This window comes from Cyclopterus lumpus, chromosome 15 (assembly GCF_009769545.1).
Source record: "Cyclopterus lumpus isolate fCycLum1 chromosome 15, fCycLum1.pri, whole genome shotgun sequence".
NCBI classification, from domain to species: domain Eukaryota; kingdom Metazoa; phylum Chordata; class Actinopteri; order Perciformes; family Cyclopteridae; genus Cyclopterus; species Cyclopterus lumpus.
In genome coordinates, this window is record NC_046980.1 from 19,437,063 (window position 1) to 19,461,162 (window position 24,100).

Below are 24,100 nucleotides of genomic sequence, written 5' to 3' on the forward strand. Positions count from 1 at the left end.
CGGTATAGATATTACCCCACTGCATTTTTACATAGAGAACATTGTTTTTGCATCTGTATTAACATTCAGAATGTTAAATACAGCTCCTTTTTAAGAAAAACAGTTAAATGATCTGGTCCCATAATACTTTTACAGAGCAGTTATTCTTTCAAAGGGTTGTGCCCTTTATGGATAATTAAGACTCTGTGTCGAATACAAATCATCTATAAACATCAGACAGAATGTGAGCTGGCTCTTTTCCAAGTATTTTATGATCTGGCCAAAATGTTGGATGTGCAGACAGATTCATAATTAGCTCCAGCTAGCAGCACTTACTCCACCTTTGAAACAGTTTATGAAGCTGAAATTGGATCTCTGTGTAGTACACAGTGACTTAGGAAGTATTTCATATTGATGAAATACTTTGCCGTTGCATTAGTCCAGCATTATAACAAGGCCACTGTTTACTACCTACATCAGGTTGTTGCTGCATTATGTCTCTTTACATCACCAACTCTGATTGAATCAATTCATTTGAACTAAACATGTAATTGAATTTGGTCTTTTTACAAGTAAGACTTATTTTGCATTGATTTGAGTCACAATAATAAGCTTTTTTTTATATATATATATATAAAAAGGTTACAAAAAATGTGTAGAAATATGATATCCTACATTTTTTGTAAAGTGAGGTAGAATTTGTAGCATTTCATACCATGCATCTAGATTATTCCTTGAGTCAGAGATGAACTGTAGATGAACAAAAAGCTATGATCCATCACTATCGCATCATATTTTCACATACTTACCTTACACTTCTGTTGTGACTTTCAAACAAGGTTTGAACCCAAAAGCATGAGTCACAGACAGCAGATTGAGTTTTAAAAAAGTCTTCTTGTTTGATGTGATGTGTTAAAAGGAACGAGCAGTCAGAAAGGCTGGAGCGCAATGGTTTGGATGCTTCAGTAGACCATCTGAAAATGTGTAGGTGGAAGTGCAACCCAGTCGGCAGAAAAAAATGTTGGCAATGTACATTTCTGAAAACCCCGGGATACTTTGGATGTCGACGTTTCTGAAGCAAAAATAGGTTTCATAAATACCTTTCATGATAGACTTGTATCACTCTCTCAGGAACACACAATGCCACGTGGTTTGTGCAATTATTGGTTTGGTTTAGGCAACAAAGCTAATTGGTTATGGTTAGAACGCCATGCTTTGTTTTCAAATAATGTAGCAACAACAGTAACAACCGTAACAATGTAACTGGCATAAATATTGAAAAATCCCCCTCGGTGGACTTTCTTAAGTAACATTATGTAACAACTGTAACAATGTCATATAAAGGCTCATATTGAGTTTATTTTAGTTTCACATAGGACACAGGTAGTGGTTTCCGGGGTAAACATCCTGTGTTTGTTAGATCCATCCACCAACACTTCCCTTCCACCCTTTGAGAACTTTCTCGTTATACTCGTTACTAAAGCAAAAATGCTCTACAACAAAGCTAACACATTACAGGCTCCGCCGATGTTTTGAAATGGTATACACTTCCTGTCTCCAAAGTAGGTGTGGAATGAGAAGCACGTGCACGGGTGGGTGTGGGGATCAGGTCACTGGAACTGGCGTGAAAAATCTGAGGTTCAACTGCAATTTGGTTGGAGGCCACAGGTGAGTTAGTGATTGCCTGGCAAATTGAAAAAAGAAAGAGAAAGCAATGAATGATATAAAAGGAGACTGGCAACAATCTCAAAGGACCTTCAACGTTGCAAACTTAAACCTGTTGAAACAGACCTGTTGTAACGCCCCATCATTGATTTTGAACCCAAAAAGCAAATCGACCATTTTTACATTCAGTGTTTCCTCACTGAATTAGAATGAAAGAGTTCAAATTACAAATACAGAAAAATGTTTTTGTGTAAAATATATGACAACAGACAAAACTGAGCTGTCATTATATATTCAGATATCTTCGGATTCCAATGTCAAGCTTGTCCGCGCCAAGTGCTTCCTCACATTAATGATTCAGCTGTTCCCAGCATCGAGGAGCTGTGCAATATTTCCACATTAGGAGTTAATCCTTTTGAAGATTAAGTACTTTCTGAATGCATCTCTCAGTTGGCTACTGCACAATGCCAACAAGGATCACATAGACGTCCTTGTTCTCGAGTAATAAGTAATTGAGGTGACATGCCAGAATGCTTGATCCCATTAATTGCCTGGCTGCTGAAGTAAAAGTATTTTCGTCTATTATCTCAACATGACAGACCGCTGAGCCTTCAACAAATCTAATAGTTGTTCCCCACAGCCTGGCTGGAGAGGCCTCTCTATCACTGCTCGGCAGCCACAGGGTACCGCCGGTATAATAGCAATCTCATTCCCTGTCACCCTGGGCTCAGCTGGAATCCAGACAGGCTTTCCATCATCACTGGCAAAGATGATATTCAAAAACGAGCGGGCAATTAAGGTGGATCAAAGTGTGTACAAATAGCATTGATCCAGAACAAGCATGTGCAAGAGTGTAGAGATATAAAAACAAAAGGAAGGGTTGCATGGTCAAAGAGCTGGCATTCCTCCAGAGCCTTGACACGCTTTCCCCGCACCAGTAAAATTAACTAGCTCTGCAGGATGCGACCATGTGTATTGTCAGAGTTACTATGGTCTCCAGCGATGGACTAGCTCCAACGTAGGTCGTCATGCATGAGAATTTAGGGCATTGGTATAAGTCTGCCGTGTGAGGATTTCTGCCACAAACACAATTTGGTTTTTGGTCCCCTCCCTCTCTTTATTTATTGTGTGGATTGACATCCTTAACTCAGCCACGAACAGCCAAAGCTTCCATCTGTGCATGTCAGTCAAACTTGATTAAGATGGCTGCCGGCGACTCCCGCAGACATGGAAGATGTTTGCCTTCAGGGCTTTCTGTCAGAAATGGTTTATATAAACCCAAATAATTATAATTTCCTAATCCTATTTAAGTAATATTGTGTGTTTTGCCTAAACATAAGGACATTTCTTGGAGAAATGCAAACTTCTTCCATGTGCACTACTCCCTGATCATCATATATATATATGTATGTATATATATGTATGTATATATGTATGTATATATATATATATGTGTATGTATGTATATATATATATATATATATATATATATATATATGTGTATATATATATATATGTATGTATATATGTATGTATGTATATATATATATATATATATATATATATATATATATATATATATATATATATATATATATATATATATATATATATATATATATATATGTGTGTATATATATATATATACACATATGTGACTGAAGAAGTAAAAAGTGACAAAAACAAGTCAAATAAATCAGGGAGTAATAAAGCATAACACCTTCCCAGCATATCACAGACAGACCCCCGCCTAATGACAATGACAGCAGCATACGTGTATTAATGTAATAACACAGAGAAGTATCGAGATGATAAGGAAGAGAATGTTGAACATGAGCCTCTCAGGACTGCGGAGGCGTGGAGCCAACTGTGCCTCGTGCGGGCAGCGACACCGTCCGCTCCGCCCGCACCGGGCTCCTCCACCGGGAGGGGAGGGAGGCAGCCACGGAACTGCAGCTCGTGATCCCCTGCTGTGTGTCGCCCGTTACTGTTTCCATCATGACAGCCTCAAACGCCGGCCAGCACAAACCTCCGCCTCCTCTCCTCCTCCTCTATAGACTCAAGCGCATTGCCATTTCTTCTTCTGGACCCGAGTGTCCCGCAGTGACCGTCGACTGACTGACGAGCAGTAAGTCGAGCCCGGTTCACGGAGAGCTCCGGTGAGCTGCGGCGTGCTCTCCGTGTCGTGTTCGCTCCTTGAGGGGGACCAAAGTTGCTCCAATGGGGACTTCGGGGAGCGATGCGGCGGTCACATACTTGGGGAAAGCTGAGGAAAGAGACGGGTGTTACGACCGGGAGCATCTTTCCCCGCTGATGGAGGATGAGGTGAGGTTGTTGTTGTTGTTGTTTTTATTTACATGGACGTTTGAACACATTTTTTGGGGGATTTCTTGTTTGGTTAGATTACGTGATTTTAATAAATGGCCCACATGACCAGTCGCAGGCTTTATATTATTCGATGTTTTGATTAGCATACTCAGCTCGTGCTAACTCATGTGATAACATAGAAGTTGCACGCCCCATTGTCTGCACCAAATGACACTGATGATCCACTCTTCATAGTTTTATGTGTCACTTTAACTTATGGAACTAACTTCTCCCTATGTGACTGAAGAAGTGTTCATGAAGCAAAAGCACCAATACAATAGAAGAAAACGTCCTGCTTTTGAAAGTAAGGATAATTCAATTCAATTCCATCCATCCATCCATCCATTTTCAATACCGCTTATCCTCATTAGGGTCGCGGGGTCGCTGGAGCCTATCCCAGCTGACATAGGGCGAAGGCAGGGGACACCCTGGACAGGCCGCCAGTCCATCGAGGGCACATGTAGGGACATACAACCATTCACTCTCACATTCACACCTATGGGCAATTTAGAGATCAATTAACCTGCAGCATGTCTTTGGACTGTGGGAGGAAGCCGGAGAGCCCGGAGAGAACCAACGCTGTCACGGGGAGAACATGCAAACTCCACACAGAAGGACCGCTCCGACAATTCAATTCAATTCAGTTTATTTTGTATAGCCGAATATCACAATTTACAAATTTGCCTCAGAGGTCTTTACAATCTGGACACATACGACATCCCTGTCCCAGGACCTCACATCGAATCAGGAAAAACAGAGCAGAGATAAGGTGCAATGGAGTGATGTCAATTCATCCATAAGGAGAGAGAGAAGAGGAGATAGGTGCTCAGTGTATCCTAAAACATCCCCCAGCAGCCTATAAGCCTATAGCAGCATATCAAGGGGCTCGACCAGGGCAAACCTGATTCAGCCCTAACCATAAGCACTATTAAAGAGGAAAGCCTTAAATCTATTCTTGAATGAGGTGACTGTGTCTGCCTCCCGGACTGAAAGTGGAAACTGGTTCAATAAAAGAGGAGCTTGATAACTGAAGGCTCTTGCTCCCATCCTACTCTGTAGGACTCTGGGAACCACAAGTAGCCCCGCATTTAGTGAGCGCAGCTCTCTAGTGGGGCAATGTGGTACTACAAGCTCATTAAGATATGATGGTGCCAATCAAGGCTTTGTAGGTGAGGAGAAGAATTTTAAATGTGATTCTTGATTATACAGGGAGCCAGTGCAGAGCAGCTAATACAGGAGTAATGTGATCTCTTTTCTTAGTTTTTGTGAGTACACGAGCTGCAGTATTCTGGATTAACTGGAGGGACTTAAGAGATTTATTAGAGCAGCCTGATAATAAGGAGTTGCAGTAATCTAGTCTGGAAGTAACAAACGCGTGAACCAGCTTTTCTGCATCTTTTTGGGACAAGATGTGCCTGATTTTTGAAATGTTACGTAGTTGAAAACATGCATGCCATCTACAGAAACCACATCACCAGATAATTGACCTCTGAGGTGTTCAGGGCCCAATAAAATAACTTCAGTTTTGTCTGAGTTTAACATCAGGAAGTTGCAGGTCATCCATGTTTTTATGTCTTTAAGACATTCTTGAATTTTAGCATCTGGTTGGTCTCCTCTGGTTTGATCGATAGATATAATTGAGTATCATCTGCATACCAATGAAAGTTTATGGAGTGTTTCCTGATAATGTTGCCCAAAGGAAGCATATATATGGTAAATAAAAAAATTGGTCCAAGCACAGAACCTTGTGGAACTCCGTGATTAACGTTGGTGGTCATTGAGGCTTCATCGTTTACAAATACAAATTGAGATCGATTTGATAAATAGGATTTAAACCAACTTAGCGCGGTACCTGAAATGCCAATCGACTGATCCAGTCTCTGGAATAGGATGTCATGGTCAATGGTGTCGAACGCAGCACTAAGGTCTAATAATACCAGTACGGAGATGAGTCCTTTATCTGATGCAATTAGGAGGTCATTTGTAATTTTCACCAGTGCTGTCTCTGTGCTGTGGTGTTTTCTAAATCCTGACTGAAACTCCTCAAATAAACTATTCTGATGTAGAAAGTCGCACAACTGATTTGCGACTACTTTCTCAAGGATCTTAGAGAGGAAGGGAAGGTTAGAGATCGGTCTGTAGTTAGCCAACACCTCTGGATTAAGAGTGGGCTTTTTCAGGAGAGGTTTAATTACAGCTACTTTGAAGGAATGTGGTACATGCCCTGTTAGCAAAGACACATTAACAATATCCAGCAGAGAGGTGCCAATTAAAGGCAACACGTCTTTAAGCAGCCTCGTTGGGATGGGGTCCAAGAGACAGGTAGACGGTTTAGAAGTAGAAACCGTTGAGGATAATTGGTCTAGGTTAATGGGAGAAAAGCTATCCAAATATACACCAGGGCATACGGCCGTCTCCAAGGCTACTCCTCTTGATGACAGATCGGCAGTGGTTGAGGGCAAGAGATCATCAATCTTGCCTCTAATAGTTAAAATCTTTTCATTGAAGAAGTTCATGAAGTCATTACTACTGAGGTCTATAGGAATACACAGCTCCACAGAGCTTTGACCCTGGCTACAGTGCTAAAGAGAACCCTGGGGTTGTTCTTATTTGTCTCTATTAGTTAGACATCTGGTGTAGAAACTTTTGACTAACGGTGTATACTCCGGGAGTATAAACTCAAAAGTTATGAGGTAATGGTCTGACAGAAGAGGGTTCTGTGGAAATACCTCCAAATGCTCAATGTCAATGCCATATGCAAGAACAAGGTCGAGGGTGTGGCCAAAGCAGTGAGTGGGTTTCTGTACTCTCTGACAGAAGCCAATCGACTCCAACAATGAGATAAATGCAGCACTAATGCAATCATTATCAACACCCACATGAATATTAAAATCTCCTACAATAATAACCTTATCAGTTTTAAAGACTAAACTTGATAGAAACTCTGAAAATTCAGATTTAAATTCTGAATATGGACCTGGTGGCCGGTACAGTATAACAAATAGAATTGGCTGTAATGTTTTCCAGGTTGGATAAGAAAGACTAAGAACAAGGCTTTCAAATGAGTTGTAGTTTAGTTTAGGTTTAGGATTCATTAATAGGCTTGAATCAAAGGTGGCTGCTACTCCACCTCCTCGGCCGGTGCCTCAAGGAATGTGAGTATTAATATGACTTGGAGGAGTTGATTCATTTAGGCTGACATATTCTTCATGGCTCAGCTAGGTTTCAGTAGGACACAATAAATCAATGTGATTGTCTGATATTAAATAATTTACTAATACAGCTTTAGGTGACAGAGATCTAATATTTAGGAGTCCACATTTAATTATCCTGTTTTGTTGCACTGTTGCAGTAGTGATGTTAAATTGTATGAGGTTATTTTGTATGACTCCTCTTCTGGTTACTTTTGATTTAATTAATTTAAGTGGCCGTGGGAGAGACACAGTCTCTATAAAGTTAAGGTTAAGGGTGGGTAACTGCTTGGATGGAAGTGCAGAGAAGGGTGGAAGACTACAACTCTGCTTCTGCTTCCTGATCTGAACTCTGGGTCATGGATTAGTTGTAGTCTTAACGGTGCGACTGTGGGTCAGTGGTTCAGTGGTTAGCAGGTCCGTCTTTCAATCAGGGGGTTGGTGGTTCAATCCCCGCCCTAGTCGATGTGTCCTTGAGCAAGACACTTAACCTTGAATTGTTCCCTGTAGCTGTTCTACAGTGTATGAATGTAACATGATTGTAAGTCGCTTTGGATAAAAGCGTCAGCTAAATGACATGTAATGTAATGGATTAAGTCCGTTAATCAACTTGGCCATGTTTGCAGAAATGAGACACGCTCCATCCCAAGTGGGATGAATGCCGTCTCGACTCATCAGATCAGGCTTTCCCCAGAAAGTCTGCCAGTTATCTATGTAGCCCACATTATTTGCTGGGCACCACCTGGACAACCAGCGTTTGAATGACGACATGCGGCTATACATGTCATCATTGATCAGATTGGGGAGAGAAAACTACAGTGTCCGATATTGTCTTGGCATAAGCACACACCGATTCCACATTAATTTTAGTGACCTCCGACCGCCCGCAGATTCAATGTCGCCCGCTCTGGCCCCCGGGATGCATATGACTTTGGTCCGTGGCTTCGCTAAGCAAACATGTGTTCAGTAAAAGTACTTTAGTAACTGTACTGTATAGAGTGGTTTAGGTTTGTTGTTCCCTCTAGGGGTCGGGCCCCTCCGAAGGGTCTCTGGATTAATCGAGGGCCCCCTGAGATGATTATTGGGGTAGAAAAGAAGAGGAAACTAAGTTCTGCTACGTACAAGTGCGTTCATTCTTTTGGGTTTGACCTGAATCTTTGCTTCTTGGCGAAAACTATCCTGCAAGTCACCATTTTAGCTATGAACAGCTTGTTTTAAAGTGTTGAAAGCTACAAAAGAGCCGATGTATTGAGTTGACGCATGAACATATTCTATGTACCTCAAAACTGTGCTGGAGTTAATGCACTTTTGTATGTAACTTTAGTCAAACCTCAAATCAACTAACTCCACCGGGCTCTTCAGAACCGCCGGAGCTCAGGCGCAAACTTATATAGGACAGCTTATTTAACTTGGGGTTCGGGGGGGGGGGGGGGGAGACTTCTAGCTTTCCTCTGCACTGTTCTCAAGGGAATATGTCTATTTATGGGGCTGCTGCTGTTTCTAGTGCAACCTTTCCGCCCTGTACTCGTGCTTTACCTCGACTAGAACACCTCGATATGTCACAGTCTGCTGCAACTCTCCGGTACCCACTAAAGAGGCCAAAGAGGTCAAAGAGCAAAACGGATCAACGCTTCTCCCGCAGTCACAGTTGGGAGTAAAAACGTTCCCATCGAGAGATAAAAATAAGTTCATGGTTATGATCATGGTGTTTGACAGTTGCGGCTTTGTAAGGCTCATCCAGCCTGAGGACAGAAGCCATATCGCTTGCCAGACGGTAGCAGGGTGAGCAGGCTGTTACTGGGGGGTGGGTATCTTTGGTACACCCTTCGGGTGACGGGGGTATTCATAGTGTCTCAAACTGAAGATGACTCATAAAAAACACGTTGCTGTCAGTGCTCCAAACTGTTGTCTTCCAGTGGCGAGATCATTTCCACCAAACTATGATGTCCACCAGTGATCCTTTGCTGTGGGCTTTATTATATGACATGTTAGTCGACAAGTGTTGTTTTGAAAATGAAATAAGGTTTCAGCTTCATCTTTTTAGAGTAGCCAGTAGTTATTAAGACATTTTAAGTTTGTTTCTATGCCTTCCTAGCCCCTTATGAAAATCAATCTGCTAAGATTTAAAACTTGATTGATCTCATACTACCGGCATGCAATCTCAAAACACCAGCTATTGATCTAACAGCGTTTTAGCTTCTGGGGACCAGAACGACCTCTTGTGTGTTCTGGTAATTGTTAGCTCTTCCATTGCTACCTTGCGAGGTGATTTACGTTCAGATGGCATTTTGGCCAATCTCTATAAACATGTGTCTGCATATGAATGCAGATAAATACACTTTGATGACAGCCAATGGTTCCCGAGGTTGCGTTTCGGCAATGCGCTCCACCTCTCTTGCTCTCCACATGGACTGTTTACCTGCATTCAACCAAAGCCCACTCTCCAAACCAGAGAGCTTCCTGTCATTGAGCAACACTGCCCATTGGTTGGCTGTATTTACAGGATCTTTGCATTAATGATATGAGGAATGTCTTGATATTTAAAATGACCCTACTTTGTTTATAAACTCAGTAAACATTGTAGCATGATGTTCGTTTAGTTAATGATGGTTCATTGAGAGTCAAATAGACCATAAAACAGGGTATGCTTTAGGGCGGGGCAGCCTTGTGATTGACAGGTCGCTGTTCTGGTCCGCGAGTTGTCTGTTTTTGAAAATTACAACTTTTACCCTTGGTTTTCAGTACATAGAAGTTAAGTTGTAACATTTTATTCACCTATAAAACGTATAACTCTTATTCAGTGTTCAGGTTGTACGTACAGTTCCACACTCCTCGTGTTTATTTTTTATTTTGTTACAATGTTTATTGCCAGGTGTGTTGAACATACAAGGAATTTGACTCGGTGAAAGGTGCATAACAATAAACATAGACATAGAATGAAAATATAATACAAACAATAATAGATATGCTGAACGTGAGGGCCTCAAAACGGCAGTCCACTGTCATGTACAGTTTGTGACGTAAACAATGCTGGATTTTAAAATACAACAAAAATAAATAAATTAGGTTTGCAAATGGTTCATGATGGAGGAAATGCATTGAGCACAGTTGTCAGACCTCAGGGACACACACAATGCTTTTGTGGTGAGTAATTATTGAATGTAAACACAACGTTTTATTGTTTATAAGAGACTCCAGAGGGCACCTTATTAATTCACAGGATTAGCCCAGTACAGACATTCCCATTTAGCTTCCTTATCTCCCTATTAGTATCTTCGCAAGACGGCTCTCCATATAAGCCGGCACGCCGCCGCCGCCGCTTGATAACATTGATAACATTGCGTGATAACTGTCGTCCCCATCTCAGCCCCAGCATCCACATGTAGGATCTAGTTTCTCCGGACTGTGGGTGGAACTATGTTATCTGTCTCCAATGGCCCGATGAGGTCATGAGCCTTAACGGCAAACTTGAACTTTGTGCTTGTTGTGTTTACATTTATCCGTTGAACGTGAGTTGGCTGACTGGAGCGCAGCAGAAAGCAGGCACGGTTTTGTGAACGCTTGTTTGGTGGTGCGTTTTTGACGCTGATGGAGTGGAGGGAAACGAGAACCGCCTGCCTTCTGGTCTCTATTGCTGCGCATTAAAATGTATGAAGTGCTCCGCAGAGAGTCCTCGCCACATTAAAAGCCCTCTAAAGTAATACAATATTAAGCTGCTTGCCAGACTTGATTCTAGTGTTTATAGCTCTGTAAAACCCTAGCTAGGTGTTGCCGTCTGCCTCCTGTCCTCTATTGTTGCTGTTAAGACAACAGCAATTGGAAGTCTGATTGTATAGCAAACATTGTAAACATGAGTTTATGATGTAAATCTCTAGCTTCAAGTCGTCTTCAATACAGCATGATATTCATTTAGTAAATTATGGTCCATTTACATTCAAATAGGCCATAAAGCAGGGTATGCTTTAGGGCGAGGCTACAAGGTGATGGACAGGTCTCCGCCAGGGTGTCATGCCTCTGCAGTCCAAATATGGTTACTTCTTTTCAACGGTTGCAAACAACCAAGATGATGACGGACAAAACGACACACCGCCGTCCACAAACCAACGGGCTACGTTCACTTCTTAAACACAGTCCATGTATTTGTGTGAGCTTACCTGGATATGTGTGTGTGTGTCTGTGTGTGTGTGTATGTGTGTGTGTGTGTGTGTGTGTGTGTGTGTGTGTGCGTGTGTGTCTGTGATTATTTTGTTCCCAGGAGAACGTGTCTCTGACAGACATCCTGTCCCTGCGGGACACCTGTCTGTCTGAGGAGGAGGTGTGGGCAGTGTGTGCAGAGTGCGTCGTGGCGCTGCAGAGCATCCGCCCCTCCCACCTCTTCCACACCCTGTGCATCACGCCGGACACTCTGGCCTTCAATGCCCATGGGAATGTGTGCTTCATGGAGCAGCTCAGTGGTGAGTCTAACGTGTGTTTGTGCAATAATGAAAACCCCTTGATTTTTTTTTTTCATTATTCATGTTTCCTTTGGAGCCAATATCTCCTCATGCATGAACATTAAAAAAAGATCAGAACTGCATTGCAGAGTTTTCATGCGAAGTTGGCCCATAACGCCAGTAAACAGCGTAAACTCTGTTTAGCCCAGAGAGGAGGCCTCTTTTTCCATTGATCTGATGCCCTGATCTGTATCACTTTCAAGTAGCAAATTCCTTGAAATTACATCAGTGTCTCACCGGATCTCTGGGGCTTTTGCAGAAGTCCGCTCTGATCTGACATCCTTCTCCTTCACAGTGCTGTGAGGCCCCGTGCGACATCCAATTATTTATCATCCCTCACCTCCTCTCCTCTCCTGTCCTCTCGTTTCTTTTCCTGCTTCCTTTTCTCCATGTTTTCCCCTCTCATTCGCTCTCTGCCTCATCACCAACACCTTATTCCATGCCCCAATGGCGGACGTCCAAATAATAGATAAACATCCATCAAATCAACAGAGTCAGAGTTGCCAGGGGGATCGTTGTTGTGGTAACAGCTTGGTTAGCCTATCAGCAGTCAACCTGCACGCATACACACACACACACACACACATACACACACACACACACTGTCGGCTAAAATCCTTTGCAGCTTCATTTGTAGTCCTGCCGTCATCAAGGGGAGCCGCATCTCTGTAATCTTGAATCAAAACGCTATGTTCTCCGGCCTCGCGTGCCCGCACAGTTTTCACCATTAATTCCGTTTAATTGAGCTCTTTGTGCGTCGGACATGACATTTACAAGCACAGTCACAGCACGAGCACAATGGAGTGACCTTGAGGGATTGTGGTGATGAATCTCGTTGAGAATAGGGTCGTTGCCCCAACGACTCATCAACGGAGTTCATTTTGGCTAACTGCAATCGTGGTGGCGAGGTGGGGTGGCGAGGGGGGGTGTCACCAACGCACCCAGCCAGACTCACAAAATGTTTTTCACACAATGGTGCCCCGCGGGGGGAAATGGCGAAGGTTTTGTATCCCAAGCCGCTCCACTTTCTTTTTTTTGGTTGATAAAACGGTCCCTATGCTTTGTGGGAAATGGGATCAGCCCATTAGGGGAAGTATGTTGAATCACTACTATTGCTCAGCTCCTGCTACCTGTTGTGCTAGAACGCTGTCGGCAAACATGCATCAACATCACCCCGGAGGCAGCTGAGTCACAGATAACGGCTGCCCTTTTTTCCTTCTTCTTCTTTGCTTATTCACTGCCCATTTCGCCGTGTCACAGTCCTTCTTCCTCACTGCAATGTGTTTAAGTATTCTCCTCCTTTCCTACTTTTCTCCTTCTGGTTTGTTTGAACTGTTGAGGAGAGGAGAGGAGAGGAGAGGGAAAGAGCATGGGCAGAGAGGAGAGGTAATGGATAAGGAGGGGGAAGGAATAGAAAAGGAAAAAAGCAATGGTGTGGAGGAAAGGAAAGAGGTTAGAAGAGGAAAGGAAAGGAAAGAGAAGAGGAATGACAGAGTAGGCAGGAAAGGAAATGGGAGGGATAGGAGAGTAAAGGAAAGAGAAAAAAGAGGAGACAAAATGAAAAGGCAAAGGAGGAGAGGAAGTTAAAGATGAGGGGAGAAAAAAGTAAAGGAAAAATAGTAATGTAATAGTAAAGGAAAGAAAAAAGAAGGTGAGAGAGCAACAAGAGAAAGGGAAGGAGAGAGGAAATAATAATAACAAGCAAGTCAGGAAAAGAGGAGAGTAGAGGGAGGAAAGGAAGAAAAGAGGTGAGGATATAAAAACAGAAAGTGTAGGAGAGGGAAGAGAAGAAAAAATGGCTATGAAGGAGAGGAGATTGGCCTAACAACAATGGGACATCATAACTCCAGCAGACAAACAGATCTGTCATGACCCACTTTACTCCCCTCCTCCTCTCTCTCTCTCTCTCTCTCTCTCTCTCTCTCTCTCTCTCTCTCTCTCTCTCGGCTAACACGCCGTTTATTCTCTGTCGCTTTTCCGGCGTGTTTAATGGCGCAGTTAATTGACGTGTTTTGTTTCCTTTGCAGATGATCCCGAAGGCTCCTTCGTGCCCCCTGAGTTCGACAACACGGGCAGCACGTTCGAGGTGAGAGATGCCACCTGGACTTTATAAATTTAAACCCGGGCCCCAGTTGCACGCAGTCACAGCGGCGATGGTCGCTCTCTCCTCCCCCTCAAACACTCCAGCTGGTAATGTGGAGCAGGCGGCGGCGCTCGAACATGCATGGGTTGTGCTTGTTACGGAGTGTTTCTGATTTTGGATCAGGTTTAATTATTACTCTCGCTCTCTCTCACTTTTTGTCTTTGTAAAGGTTTTTTTCCTGGGTGAATTTTAATTACAAGAAAATGTAACTTTTCAACCTCAGCAAATGACATTTTAAGACATTTTTTATATATTTTTTATTATTTATCTATTTTATGGCCCAAGAAGCAGTCTGAACGGATGAGTCTTCAGACCAGAATACAATAACAAAGACAGTCAGTTAAAATAAAATAGAATTATCCTCTCGTGGGCCCTCGTTTGTATCCCATGAGAGACGAGGAAGATCTGGTTGTAACTTTTGTGAGTGTGTCTGTGCCGTGCAATGTGTGTATAGATCGTCTCTGCTGCTGCAGTTATCTCACTTGGTCCTTTTTTAATGTCTCCACGTCAGTGACATCACGTTTTCAGGTTGTCCGTCCGTTCTATTCTCGCGATATCTCCGGGATAACCTCGGAGGGAATACCTTGAAATGTGGCACAAGCATCCACATCCAAAACCTTTTTTTTGGCCATGTCTCAAGAATTAATTTGCTAATTATAACAATTTCACACAAATGTCTGAGAGGATAAAATGATAAAGGGATAGCATTTTGGGCAGACACACGGATGTAAAGGTGGTGGCATGCAGCTGGGAGGCGATAATTCTAGTCTTATAAGTTTGCGTTCTTCATCGATGACTAATAAATGTTCAATTACACAATGTATATACAGAGTGGACCTCTGTAACGTTTACCTTCATCTTTAGACACTTTGCTCCACATCTGTGTCTGCTGGACGAAAGGTCTCTAAATAATAATCCTCCTTGCTGCCTCCTAAAGCTGTTGGCTACCGCCGCGGAGCGCGCAGCTTCCGTTGGCGGTGTCTCTGTTCTCGCCTTAACACGAACACATTCACAGTGGACTTATGTAACCACGTTTCAAAAATAAACTGTGCATTCTAATTCGGCATTCTGTCGAAACACAGTCTTCACTTGTTTTCTTTCTGATCTCAGCTGCAGCTAATTCCTTATGATGATGATGATGATGATGATGATGATGATGATGATGATGATGGCCTTTTCTCTTCCTTTCACACCCGGCTACAGGGCCATGTTTACTCTCTGGGCTCTACGCTCTCTGCCGCACTGAACTTTGTCATCGAGCCAGAGCTGGAGGCACAGCTGGGGGTAGAAATCCAGAGGCTGCTGGAGCAGATGCAGGAGGAGAAGCCCGAGGACAGGCCTCTGCTGCAGGTAACGGCAACCCCGCCGACCGCACTTAACTGCCAGAGCGAGTCAAGGAAAGGTGTGATAAGTGTGGAATAATTGGAGGATCTCACTCGAGCAGCTGCGTTGTCACGGTATCTAGATAAAAAGGGAAGTCAAGCGTCCAAAATAAAATAATTGCAAATGTATGGTTAGGTTTTAAATTAGACTATTGTCATCATTAAGTGATAAAAAATACCTTGTTTTAAAGTAAAATTAGAAAGTAAGACATAATAAATGAACTAAATAATAATGTGATAAGTATGCACACGTTATTATTGCAGTTTCTGTTCACTCAGCCACAAAGTAAATCTAAAATGCATAAAACCCTAACTAACATAGGCATAAAACAGAGAAACGAGATAAGTGCACTCCAGCAGATCTCCACTAGGTGTCTCCCTCTCCCCTCCCAAACAAAGCAGTTGAAAATCACTCAATTGTCCCTCCTAGCTCCCTTAGATTTCAAGATGATGGCCAAGATAACAACAAACAGGGATTTATTCATCTTGTATTGTGCCTGAGTTTAATGGATAGCATAACATATCTAGTATGGAGTTAATTTGCATATCTTCCGGTCCAGAATGAACCCAAATTTAATTCATTGATCGTTTTTGGAGCCACGACAAAGGCCTTTTGCAACTGATGCACTTGTTGCTGGTTCAAAAAGAGAGAAGTCAATGACAGTATAAAATAGTCAAAAAAAGATGTTTTAAAAAAAGTGTAAATCACCGCAACCACGAGAGGTCCTTGAGCATACAGTTAAAAATGAGCCAGGCAGATTGGTCCAGTAGTATGGGGGATTAGCCGTGGACAGACGGACACCAATTGAATGCATGAACATGCTTACGTCTGCCAGAGATAATGAATTAATTTACCTTTGGAGTCCCATTCATGACCCAAAGATATGGATGGTGATGGCCTTACACAAACAAGACCACAGAATATACTAGAATCACACATTACTGCTGTATTCGATGAACTCATTTGCGCTGCATGAAAGTGAGTGAGTGCTCTTGAGCGATCAAGTGTCAAAATGCAGCTCAAAGTGTCTCTCGCAAAATGCGAAAGAAAAGATCACCGGATTGTTACGTGACTTGAAGAGGAAATTGCTCACAATGTGTCACAATAATTTACCTCAGCAGAGCGGTGCATTTTGGAAGTGCGTTTCAGAGAGCGCACTCATCTTCACTTCTTTACACAGAGCGGTAATGAATGAAACGTCTGCACAGATGGCCGTGTGGGAGAATGCGTGACAACGCTCGCTCACTGTTTACACGCCAGATGGATTTGTAGAATAGCTGCGTTGTCGAGCAGGTGACCTTCGTCGGGCATTTCGTGTGATGAAATACACGCCTGGGTGTGCGGTATATTCATCTGAAGACACCTCGCACGGGTTTGAGGGGTTTCATTCTGAGTTTGTTCTTCATGCAATATGCAGAATAAAGAAAGAAAGAAAACTGCATGCATAAACAGAAATATTATCCTGTAACAAATGCAAAATAATAACTCATAATGGCGATAAATAGGTGAATCATCGAGTGGAAATCCATAATACGATACAATTATGTTCTTAAAGCAAGACAGATTTGCCTCTGTGCCTCACATGCTTTGGCTTTTGCTTTCTTGTTGAGAGTTAACATAATCCTTCTTTTAAGACAACCCGGCACGTGTGATCCTCCCACAGGACATCCTATGTCTGGCTGAAGCACGGCTGTCTCATACCTCCCCTGCAGCTGTGGGCCGGAAGCTGTCTTCTGTTGGGCGACGGGTGCTCTCCCTCGAATCAGTGTCAACCTTTCAAGGTCCTTTTAAAAAAAATCATCTCAACGTAGGCGTCGCCATTTGGGTCTCCGCTGAGCTTCCCCCGCGGTGCTAATTGCCCCCTTTTTGTATCATCCCACAGACGGACAGGAAGGCTCCTGGGAGGCAAGATGGCAGCATCCCAAACCCAGATGTCTGCTCAGAAGGCCGAGCTCGGATGATAATACCAAGGACCTGTGCGCTGGCATTTCTGTTAAAGCAAACGGTCTGTCCCGGCAGCAGGTACGTTACGTCCTGTGGCTTTAAACGTGTTCACAAATTGTCTGCGGATCGATACTGAATTCAAAACTTGATAATGTAAAACAGCAATAGACGACAGCAATAGACGACAATCTTATCCCAACTCAATCTGCAGGTGTTCGGCGGCTGGGATTCCTCTCTCTGGACGGAGGATGCAGACGGTGGGGAAGCAGACAGCGTGATCCTGGCCGACGAGTTGGACTGCAGGTCCCACAACAGCTCCCCAGTGAGAATGAGAGCCCAGCAGAGGCCGAGCAGGGTGAGGGGGGCCCTGAACCGCTCCTGCTCCGTCCCAGACTCCAACAACCCCCCTTGTCCGTTCCCGCCGACCCACGGAGACATCAGCGTGCCCGTGTCCGACCTCACGGAGATAGGAGCGGACGAGCGCTCGAGCGGCGCGTCCGCATGGAGCGACAGGCTTCAAAGACTCGACCAGGGCCGCTCCTGTGAGTCGTACTTACGCGGCAGCGCTGAGGATTGGGGCAACCGAATGTCTCGGGGAAACCAGGAAGTGGCGGAGACGTGGCGCGGCGGGGAAACAAGGATCCAAGGGGGCCATGGGTGTGAATCTCGGGACTGCACCCTGGATTCGCCATCTTCCTGCACCCCCCTGCTGGAAATGGAACAGGACTCGTCTGAGGACCAGAGCTCCACATTGAACCGCAGCCTCTATGTTCCCAATAACTACATGACTAAAAGCATGCTGTGCCTCAACAAAGAGTCTCAGGATGAGGTTAGACAGCGGTTGTTTCTCGCGGCCGTGTCCCCTGCTGTTCTGGAAACCCTGTTAGCTCAGTCAGCACTGTTGCCAGGGTTTGGCACTGTTGGTGATATGCTCTGAATCTGGAAGTTAGCAACTGTTTAAGATAATGTTTTGGCAACTATTTCTACTTCTTTTTGTATCCCTATTTCCAATGTCATGAATATATATATATATATATATATATATGTATGTATGTATGTATGTATGTGTGTGTGGATATATAAGTCTCATATATGAGTAATCGTGTAGGTAGACCACAGTAACGGGCCTGTATCAATCTTTAAAAGGGGATGAAGGGTTGAACCCTCATATAGATTTGAAGGAGTCAGGGAGGATTACTTCAGTTTGAGTTAGTTCGGCCTACTTGGGGCTGAAGCTCCTAAGTGTCACATATTCCTCTTTTCAACTCCCATGTGTTCTTTGTGTTCTATCCAGTGGGTCTCTCTGAGAGAGCTACTGACTCGGTGTGGACGGAGGCTGACGGTCAATGAGCTCTGGGCTCTGTGCTACACCTGTCTGTCCTCACTGCAGACCTACATTGACTTTCCAGGTGATTTGAAGCCCTTCTGTCATCAAACCATGGGCTGGCCGAAGGAGAATTTAAAAAATGCTGCAAATGATATGTGGCGTGGCTTGACTTGATTTTGTCGCCCCGCAATCGTACCGTGCAGCTGATTCCTCTCTTCGTCATTAGCCTACCTGTGCCCGGACACGCTGCACATTGGCTGCAAGGGAGAAGTTCTTTTCCTGAAGCCTAAAAACATCGGTAGGTTCCCTCTATCCGCCGTGGGCTGAGCAGCCTTGGACTCTTCCATCTTTCGCTTCTTTTTTTTCCTATTTAGTTTCTGACATATACAAAATAGATGTTGACACAAAATGCACTCTTTACACAAGTTTACAAGGCGCCGGCACCCGCAGGCTTTTGTTGACTTTCTGTGTCCTCTGCAGGATCCCGAGATGCATTTTATCTCGCTCCAGAATATCAAGAACATGGAATTGTCACTGAGAAGGTTTGTGTGCCTCAATTCATCTTTAAAAAAAAATTAACTGTCATCAGTAATGTGCTCTGCCTTTTAGGTTTCCTCCATCCTCTATTCGTCTCTGTCTCTGCTCAGGTTTGTGTCTATGGGGTCGCTGCTGTTCTCTGGGCGACCGCCAAGTTCAGTTTATCACCTCATCAAAAACTGGCGATGCCTCGCAGACTGAAGACACTGCTGCTGGAGATGGCAAAGAGGACGCCCATCGAGAGACCGACCATCGCCACGGCGAAAAGAGTATTGCTTTTGTTTTCACATAAACATATAAATAGAAGCATTACTGGCAGACAAGATCCTTCATATGTGGCCCGTCGGCATCTTTTTTTAGGCACAATTCATCTGACAATTTTTTAAATGGCGATAGAATTACAGAAAAAAAATCACAGTTTTACTTAAAGAATCGCTTTGGTTTTGTGATTTCTATTGTGATGTTTGTTTTATGCATTCTGGCCCCTTATTTATACAAAACATTTTCTAATCATTGAAAAATGTAAATGTATGATATTGAGTACTGCTATCACATGTTTTGACTGGAGCAGTTATTGAATGTATTTATGTGGTGACTAACTAAGTACATTTACTCAAGTACTTAAATAGGCGTTTAAGGCATAGCAGTAGTCAACTTGTACTCAGAGTATTTCCATTCTATGGTACTTTTTGCTTCTACTCCATCACATCTCAGAGGGAAATATTGTAATTCTTACTCTACTACTATTTATTTTTTTCTTATTCCATCCGTTGCTTAGCGGATTCAGACTGATAATAGAAGAATGTACTCAACTAATGAATTATGTAGTATTATTATAGATTAAACTACCCAGCAGTATATATATAAAGTCATCAAAATGAGCTCCACCTTTTTTTCATCAGCTGCAACATTAAAGTGATGAACACATTAAGGCTTCTAATTATAATTCAATAATATTGTCAGCCATTTTCTATAATGAGCGGCCCTACGTTTACTTTTGATACTTCAAGTATATGCTCATGCTCATACTTTTATTTGAGTAATATTTCAAATACAGGACTTTTACTTGCAACCGAGCATTTTACACTGCAATATTGCTATGCTTACTTCAGTAAAATATCTGAGTCTCCTGGTTAACTTCTGGTCAGATTGACTATTACTAGTTGATGCCCATGACAGAACTTCATTCATAAATGTCAGCACGCTGACTAACTGAAGACGAAGAACATGCAGAGAAAATCATGTTTATTCATAATTTCCTGGGATTGGGTACAAAAGAAAAGCACATTTCTTTAATAAACGGTACTTGGTTTTATTTTGCCCTTCTGTCTTTTCTGTCTCGCAGTGAGAAGCTGTGTGAAGCACTTTGAACTGCATTTCATTAAATGAAAAGTTCTCTGTAAATATGGCCTGATTGGATTTCTGCATATCAAAATAGACGTGTCCTGTTTGAAAGAAACTCACTTGTGATTTAAATATAGATAATCTAATTTGTATGTAAGTGCTGTGCCATTTTGTCAACAAAGGGCTCCTTCAAAAGAATATTGAACATATTTATATGCTGTCAGTCAAGTAGCTGTTGATCTTTCAAACGCTGGATGTTTTATTGCCAATAAGGGCACAAATTGATTCTGACGTGTGTGTGTGTGTGTCTGCAGAACTGTTGTGACTACTTATCACGTCGAGGGACAAACGCTGAGGCCGTGTGGAAAGACCTCATCAGCCGAGTTCACCCGGTAAATGGTCCCTTTGTTTTCCCCACGTTGAATTTACAACTTTTTTTTAAAATTTCAAATCAATGGCAGGATCTCTTTTTTACTGTAACCAACCAAGTGCATTTTCTTTCAGCCAGCCTCCAAATCCATAGACGCAGATGATTTGAGTGCAGCTGACACTCAACAAAGCTCATCCGAAGAGTCTGCACGAAACCGCGGTAATACATCTTTACATTGGTATGAATGACCCTCATGCAATGCAGTTTACCTTGAAATGTGCAGTATGTTGCCAAATATTAGGAAGAACCCTTTAAATCAATTTGGTGATCACCGGAGATGATCAGAGATGCAGGAAATAAGTGAGCACGGGGTTCAACTGGAATCTTGCCAAAAAGCAGCAGCTCTTTACTAATATTTGCCACTTCCTGTGTAATTCTCACTGCATGAGACAATATCCGTGATATTGTCTCTGGCGTTGTTGTAACTGTGTGTAGGCTTTGTGCCCATGGCCTCTGAGAGCCGACTGGCTCCTGTGCCTGGCCCTGTTCCCCACAGCTATGCAGTCAGCAAAGACCTCCAACCCCCAGAGGCCTTCACTTCCACTGCCACACACTTCACCCCCATCATCCTGACAAATGAGGAGGAGGACTCAGTGGACGGGGATGAGAGCCAGCACCATGGAGCTGCCATTGAAGGGTAGGATGTTCATCTATTATCTCGATTGTTTATTTATTTTTAATAATAGTGATGCATCAGTTTTTTTAAAAGCAATTTTTGAGGTAAAAGCAATTTCATAATATTTGAATTATTCTTTTTACATTTTGGCCACATGCTTTGGCTTTTGCTTTCTTGTTGAGAGTTAATTCAATGATAAGACTGTTAGCTTAGCTTAGCACAAAGACTGGAAACGGGTAGCCTGGCACTCTACAAAGGTTGTAAAAAGAAATATTTAAAAATCCACCTCTCGACAATGAAAACATTTGCTCTATGTATACATTAGATAGATGAACCACAAGTGTTCATGCTAAGCTCAGCTATTTGGCTAACATCTGAGAGTGGCATCAGTCTCCTCAGAAACCTCAGCAAGAAAGGGAATATGCCTTTTTCCTCAGATGTTAAGCAGTATAGGGGAAATTATTACGAAAAGATGTTAAAAAGAAGAAATGAAAAGAAGAGAGAGCAGGAACACTTTTACCTTACCTTGGCTTTAAAAAGGACACAGCTCATTAGGGATTGCGCATTTTACAGGACAAAAAGTGACTCCATGGAGGACAGGGACCTCGACTCCACTCTCCACTTTCACTCTGCTCACGCATGGCCTGCACAGAATGAACCTGATCCGCGTGCACAGGAGTCGCCCGTCTATCAGACGGTCATAACCACAACTTCCGGCGACCACTTTCCGATCCACTATGCTTTCACGCTCCCCGATGTTTCCTGTGTTGAAGTCTCTCTTCCTCCGACGTTACCCGCTGACCTCGGCGGTTGCAGCAGTTTGAACATTTTCCTCTTCCGTCAGGATCCCACGACGGGCCATCTCGCCCTAGTGCCTGAGCGGGTCACGGCCCCCCAGTCTCTCCTTGGGTTGGATATAAATCTCTCCCTCGTACCGCAGCCTTTGCAGGGACTAATCGCCGGTCTGGAGAGCACCGACGGCCCATTCATCAACTGTTTGGATGCGCCCGCGAGGCCTGGACCCCGGGATTGTGGTGTGCTCAGCGTACCAACAAACCCAGGGACACCGGGCGAGAACCAGCCTCCTTCAGAGTCCATCCCCCCGAAAGGCCACCTGGAACCTGCAGGAGGTGATTGCGCTGCTCAACGGAGAGCTTTCGCTCGATGGGCATGTGGACAATGGACATGAGGACATAGCCATGACGAATATCACAATTATTTTACAATTTGCAAAATGCAGTTTAAAAGTCTGCATACTGCTTCACTCTAGCCGTTCTTTCATGAAACGACAAAACAAGGACCCAGTCCATCAGCCCTGCCTTTTTAGTTCTGAAGACGTATTCATTTAGAAGATCCGCTTTCTTTCTTCTTTTTTTCTTCGAGGAGAGTGCATCTTCTCTTTGAAGGACTTCCAGTACCACACGTTTGCCAGTGTTGTGAAGGAGAGGTTCAGCCATCTGTACTGGGAAGACGACCTGCTCGGTGTACTGCACTGCCTGGTTAATTCCAGCCCGTCCACACTGTGAGTAGGGCTTCAGACACCTATTTGACATCTAGGTATTAAGGCATTTTAAAGAATCAACAATTAATCCTTGAATCTTTAAAAAGAAATCAACAGATTTGAATGCTGACTGTTGGCCCTGATTTATATATTGTTGATAGATAGATGACATGCGTTCCTCATTTACTAATCCATCTTCTATAACTACACCTCCATTAACTTCATCTTCTTCCCCTTCGCTTTCCTCTTCTACCCCCCTGTCTCCCAATCAAGTTCTTACCTTGGTAACCTCTGCCCGCCCAACCACCTGCCCCATTGACCCCATCCCATCTCACATTCTCAATTCAATTCAATTCAATTCAGTTTATTTTGTATAGCCCAATATCACAAATTACAAATTTGCCTCAGAGGGCTTTACAATCTGTACACATACGACATCCCTGTCCCAGGACCTCACATCGAATCAGGAAAAACTCCCCAAAAATAACCTTTCACAGGGAAAAAAGGGAAGAAACCTTCAGGAGAGCAACAGAGGAGGATCCCTCTCCCCGGATGGACAGAAGCAATAGATGTCATGTGTACATTCTCCAGTCTATTGCTCCCAACCATCTTCCCTTTCTCAACACCTCCCTCTCAAATGGCTGTTTCCCTAACTCTCTGAAGGAGGCAAAGAGTTAACTCTCTCTTGAAGAAACCCACTCTCAACCCATCTGAAGTCAACAACTACAAACCTGTCTCTCTCCTCCCCTTCCTGTCCAAAACTCTAGAGTAAGCTATCTTTAACCAAGTCTCCTCCTTTCTCCACAATAACAACCTTCTTGACCCTCACCAGTCTGGATTGAAGGCAGGCCACTCACCTGAGACTGCCCTCCTTGCTGTCTCTGAGCAGCTTCACACTGCTAGAGCAGCCTCTCTCTCCTCTGTCCTTATCCTTCTAGACCTTTCTGCTGCCTTTGACACAGTGAACCACCAGATCCTCATGTCCTCCCTCCAGGACCTGGGTATCTCAGGCACTGCGCTCTCCCTCTTCTCATCCTACCTCAACAACCGCACTTACCGGGTAACCTGGAGAGGATCTGTGTCTGAGCCTTGTCCTCTCACTACTGGGGTCTCTCAGGGCTCAGTCCTTGGTCCTCTCCTCTTCTCTCTGTACAAGTATCCCGGCTCTGTAATTCGCTCG

The 24,100-nt window shown here is 43.5% G+C and overlaps 1 protein-coding gene across 1 annotated transcript in view; it reads left to right on the forward strand.

Annotated features, from left to right (window-relative positions):
• The first annotated feature begins 3,864 nt into the window (after window positions 1-3,864).
• The window catches only part of LOC117744205 (kinase non-catalytic C-lobe domain-containing protein 1), a 33,236-nt gene continuing 13,000 nt past the window's right edge, over window positions 3,865-24,100 (forward strand). Inside the window, 17 exon segments of the mRNA XM_034552372.1 lie at window positions 3,865-3,969; window positions 11,458-11,656; window positions 13,723-13,781; window positions 15,042-15,188; window positions 16,885-17,002; window positions 17,104-17,243; window positions 17,377-17,994; window positions 18,460-18,574; window positions 18,719-18,790; window positions 18,973-19,034; window positions 19,140-19,298; window positions 20,688-20,765; window positions 20,878-20,962; window positions 21,239-21,440; window positions 21,975-22,539; window positions 22,541-22,621; window positions 22,802-22,941. Of these exon segments, the coding sequence (XP_034408263.1) occupies window positions 3,865-3,969; window positions 11,458-11,656; window positions 13,723-13,781; window positions 15,042-15,188; window positions 16,885-17,002; window positions 17,104-17,243; window positions 17,377-17,994; window positions 18,460-18,574; window positions 18,719-18,790; window positions 18,973-19,034; window positions 19,140-19,298; window positions 20,688-20,765; window positions 20,878-20,962; window positions 21,239-21,440; window positions 21,975-22,539; window positions 22,541-22,621; window positions 22,802-22,941 (2,945 nt within the window).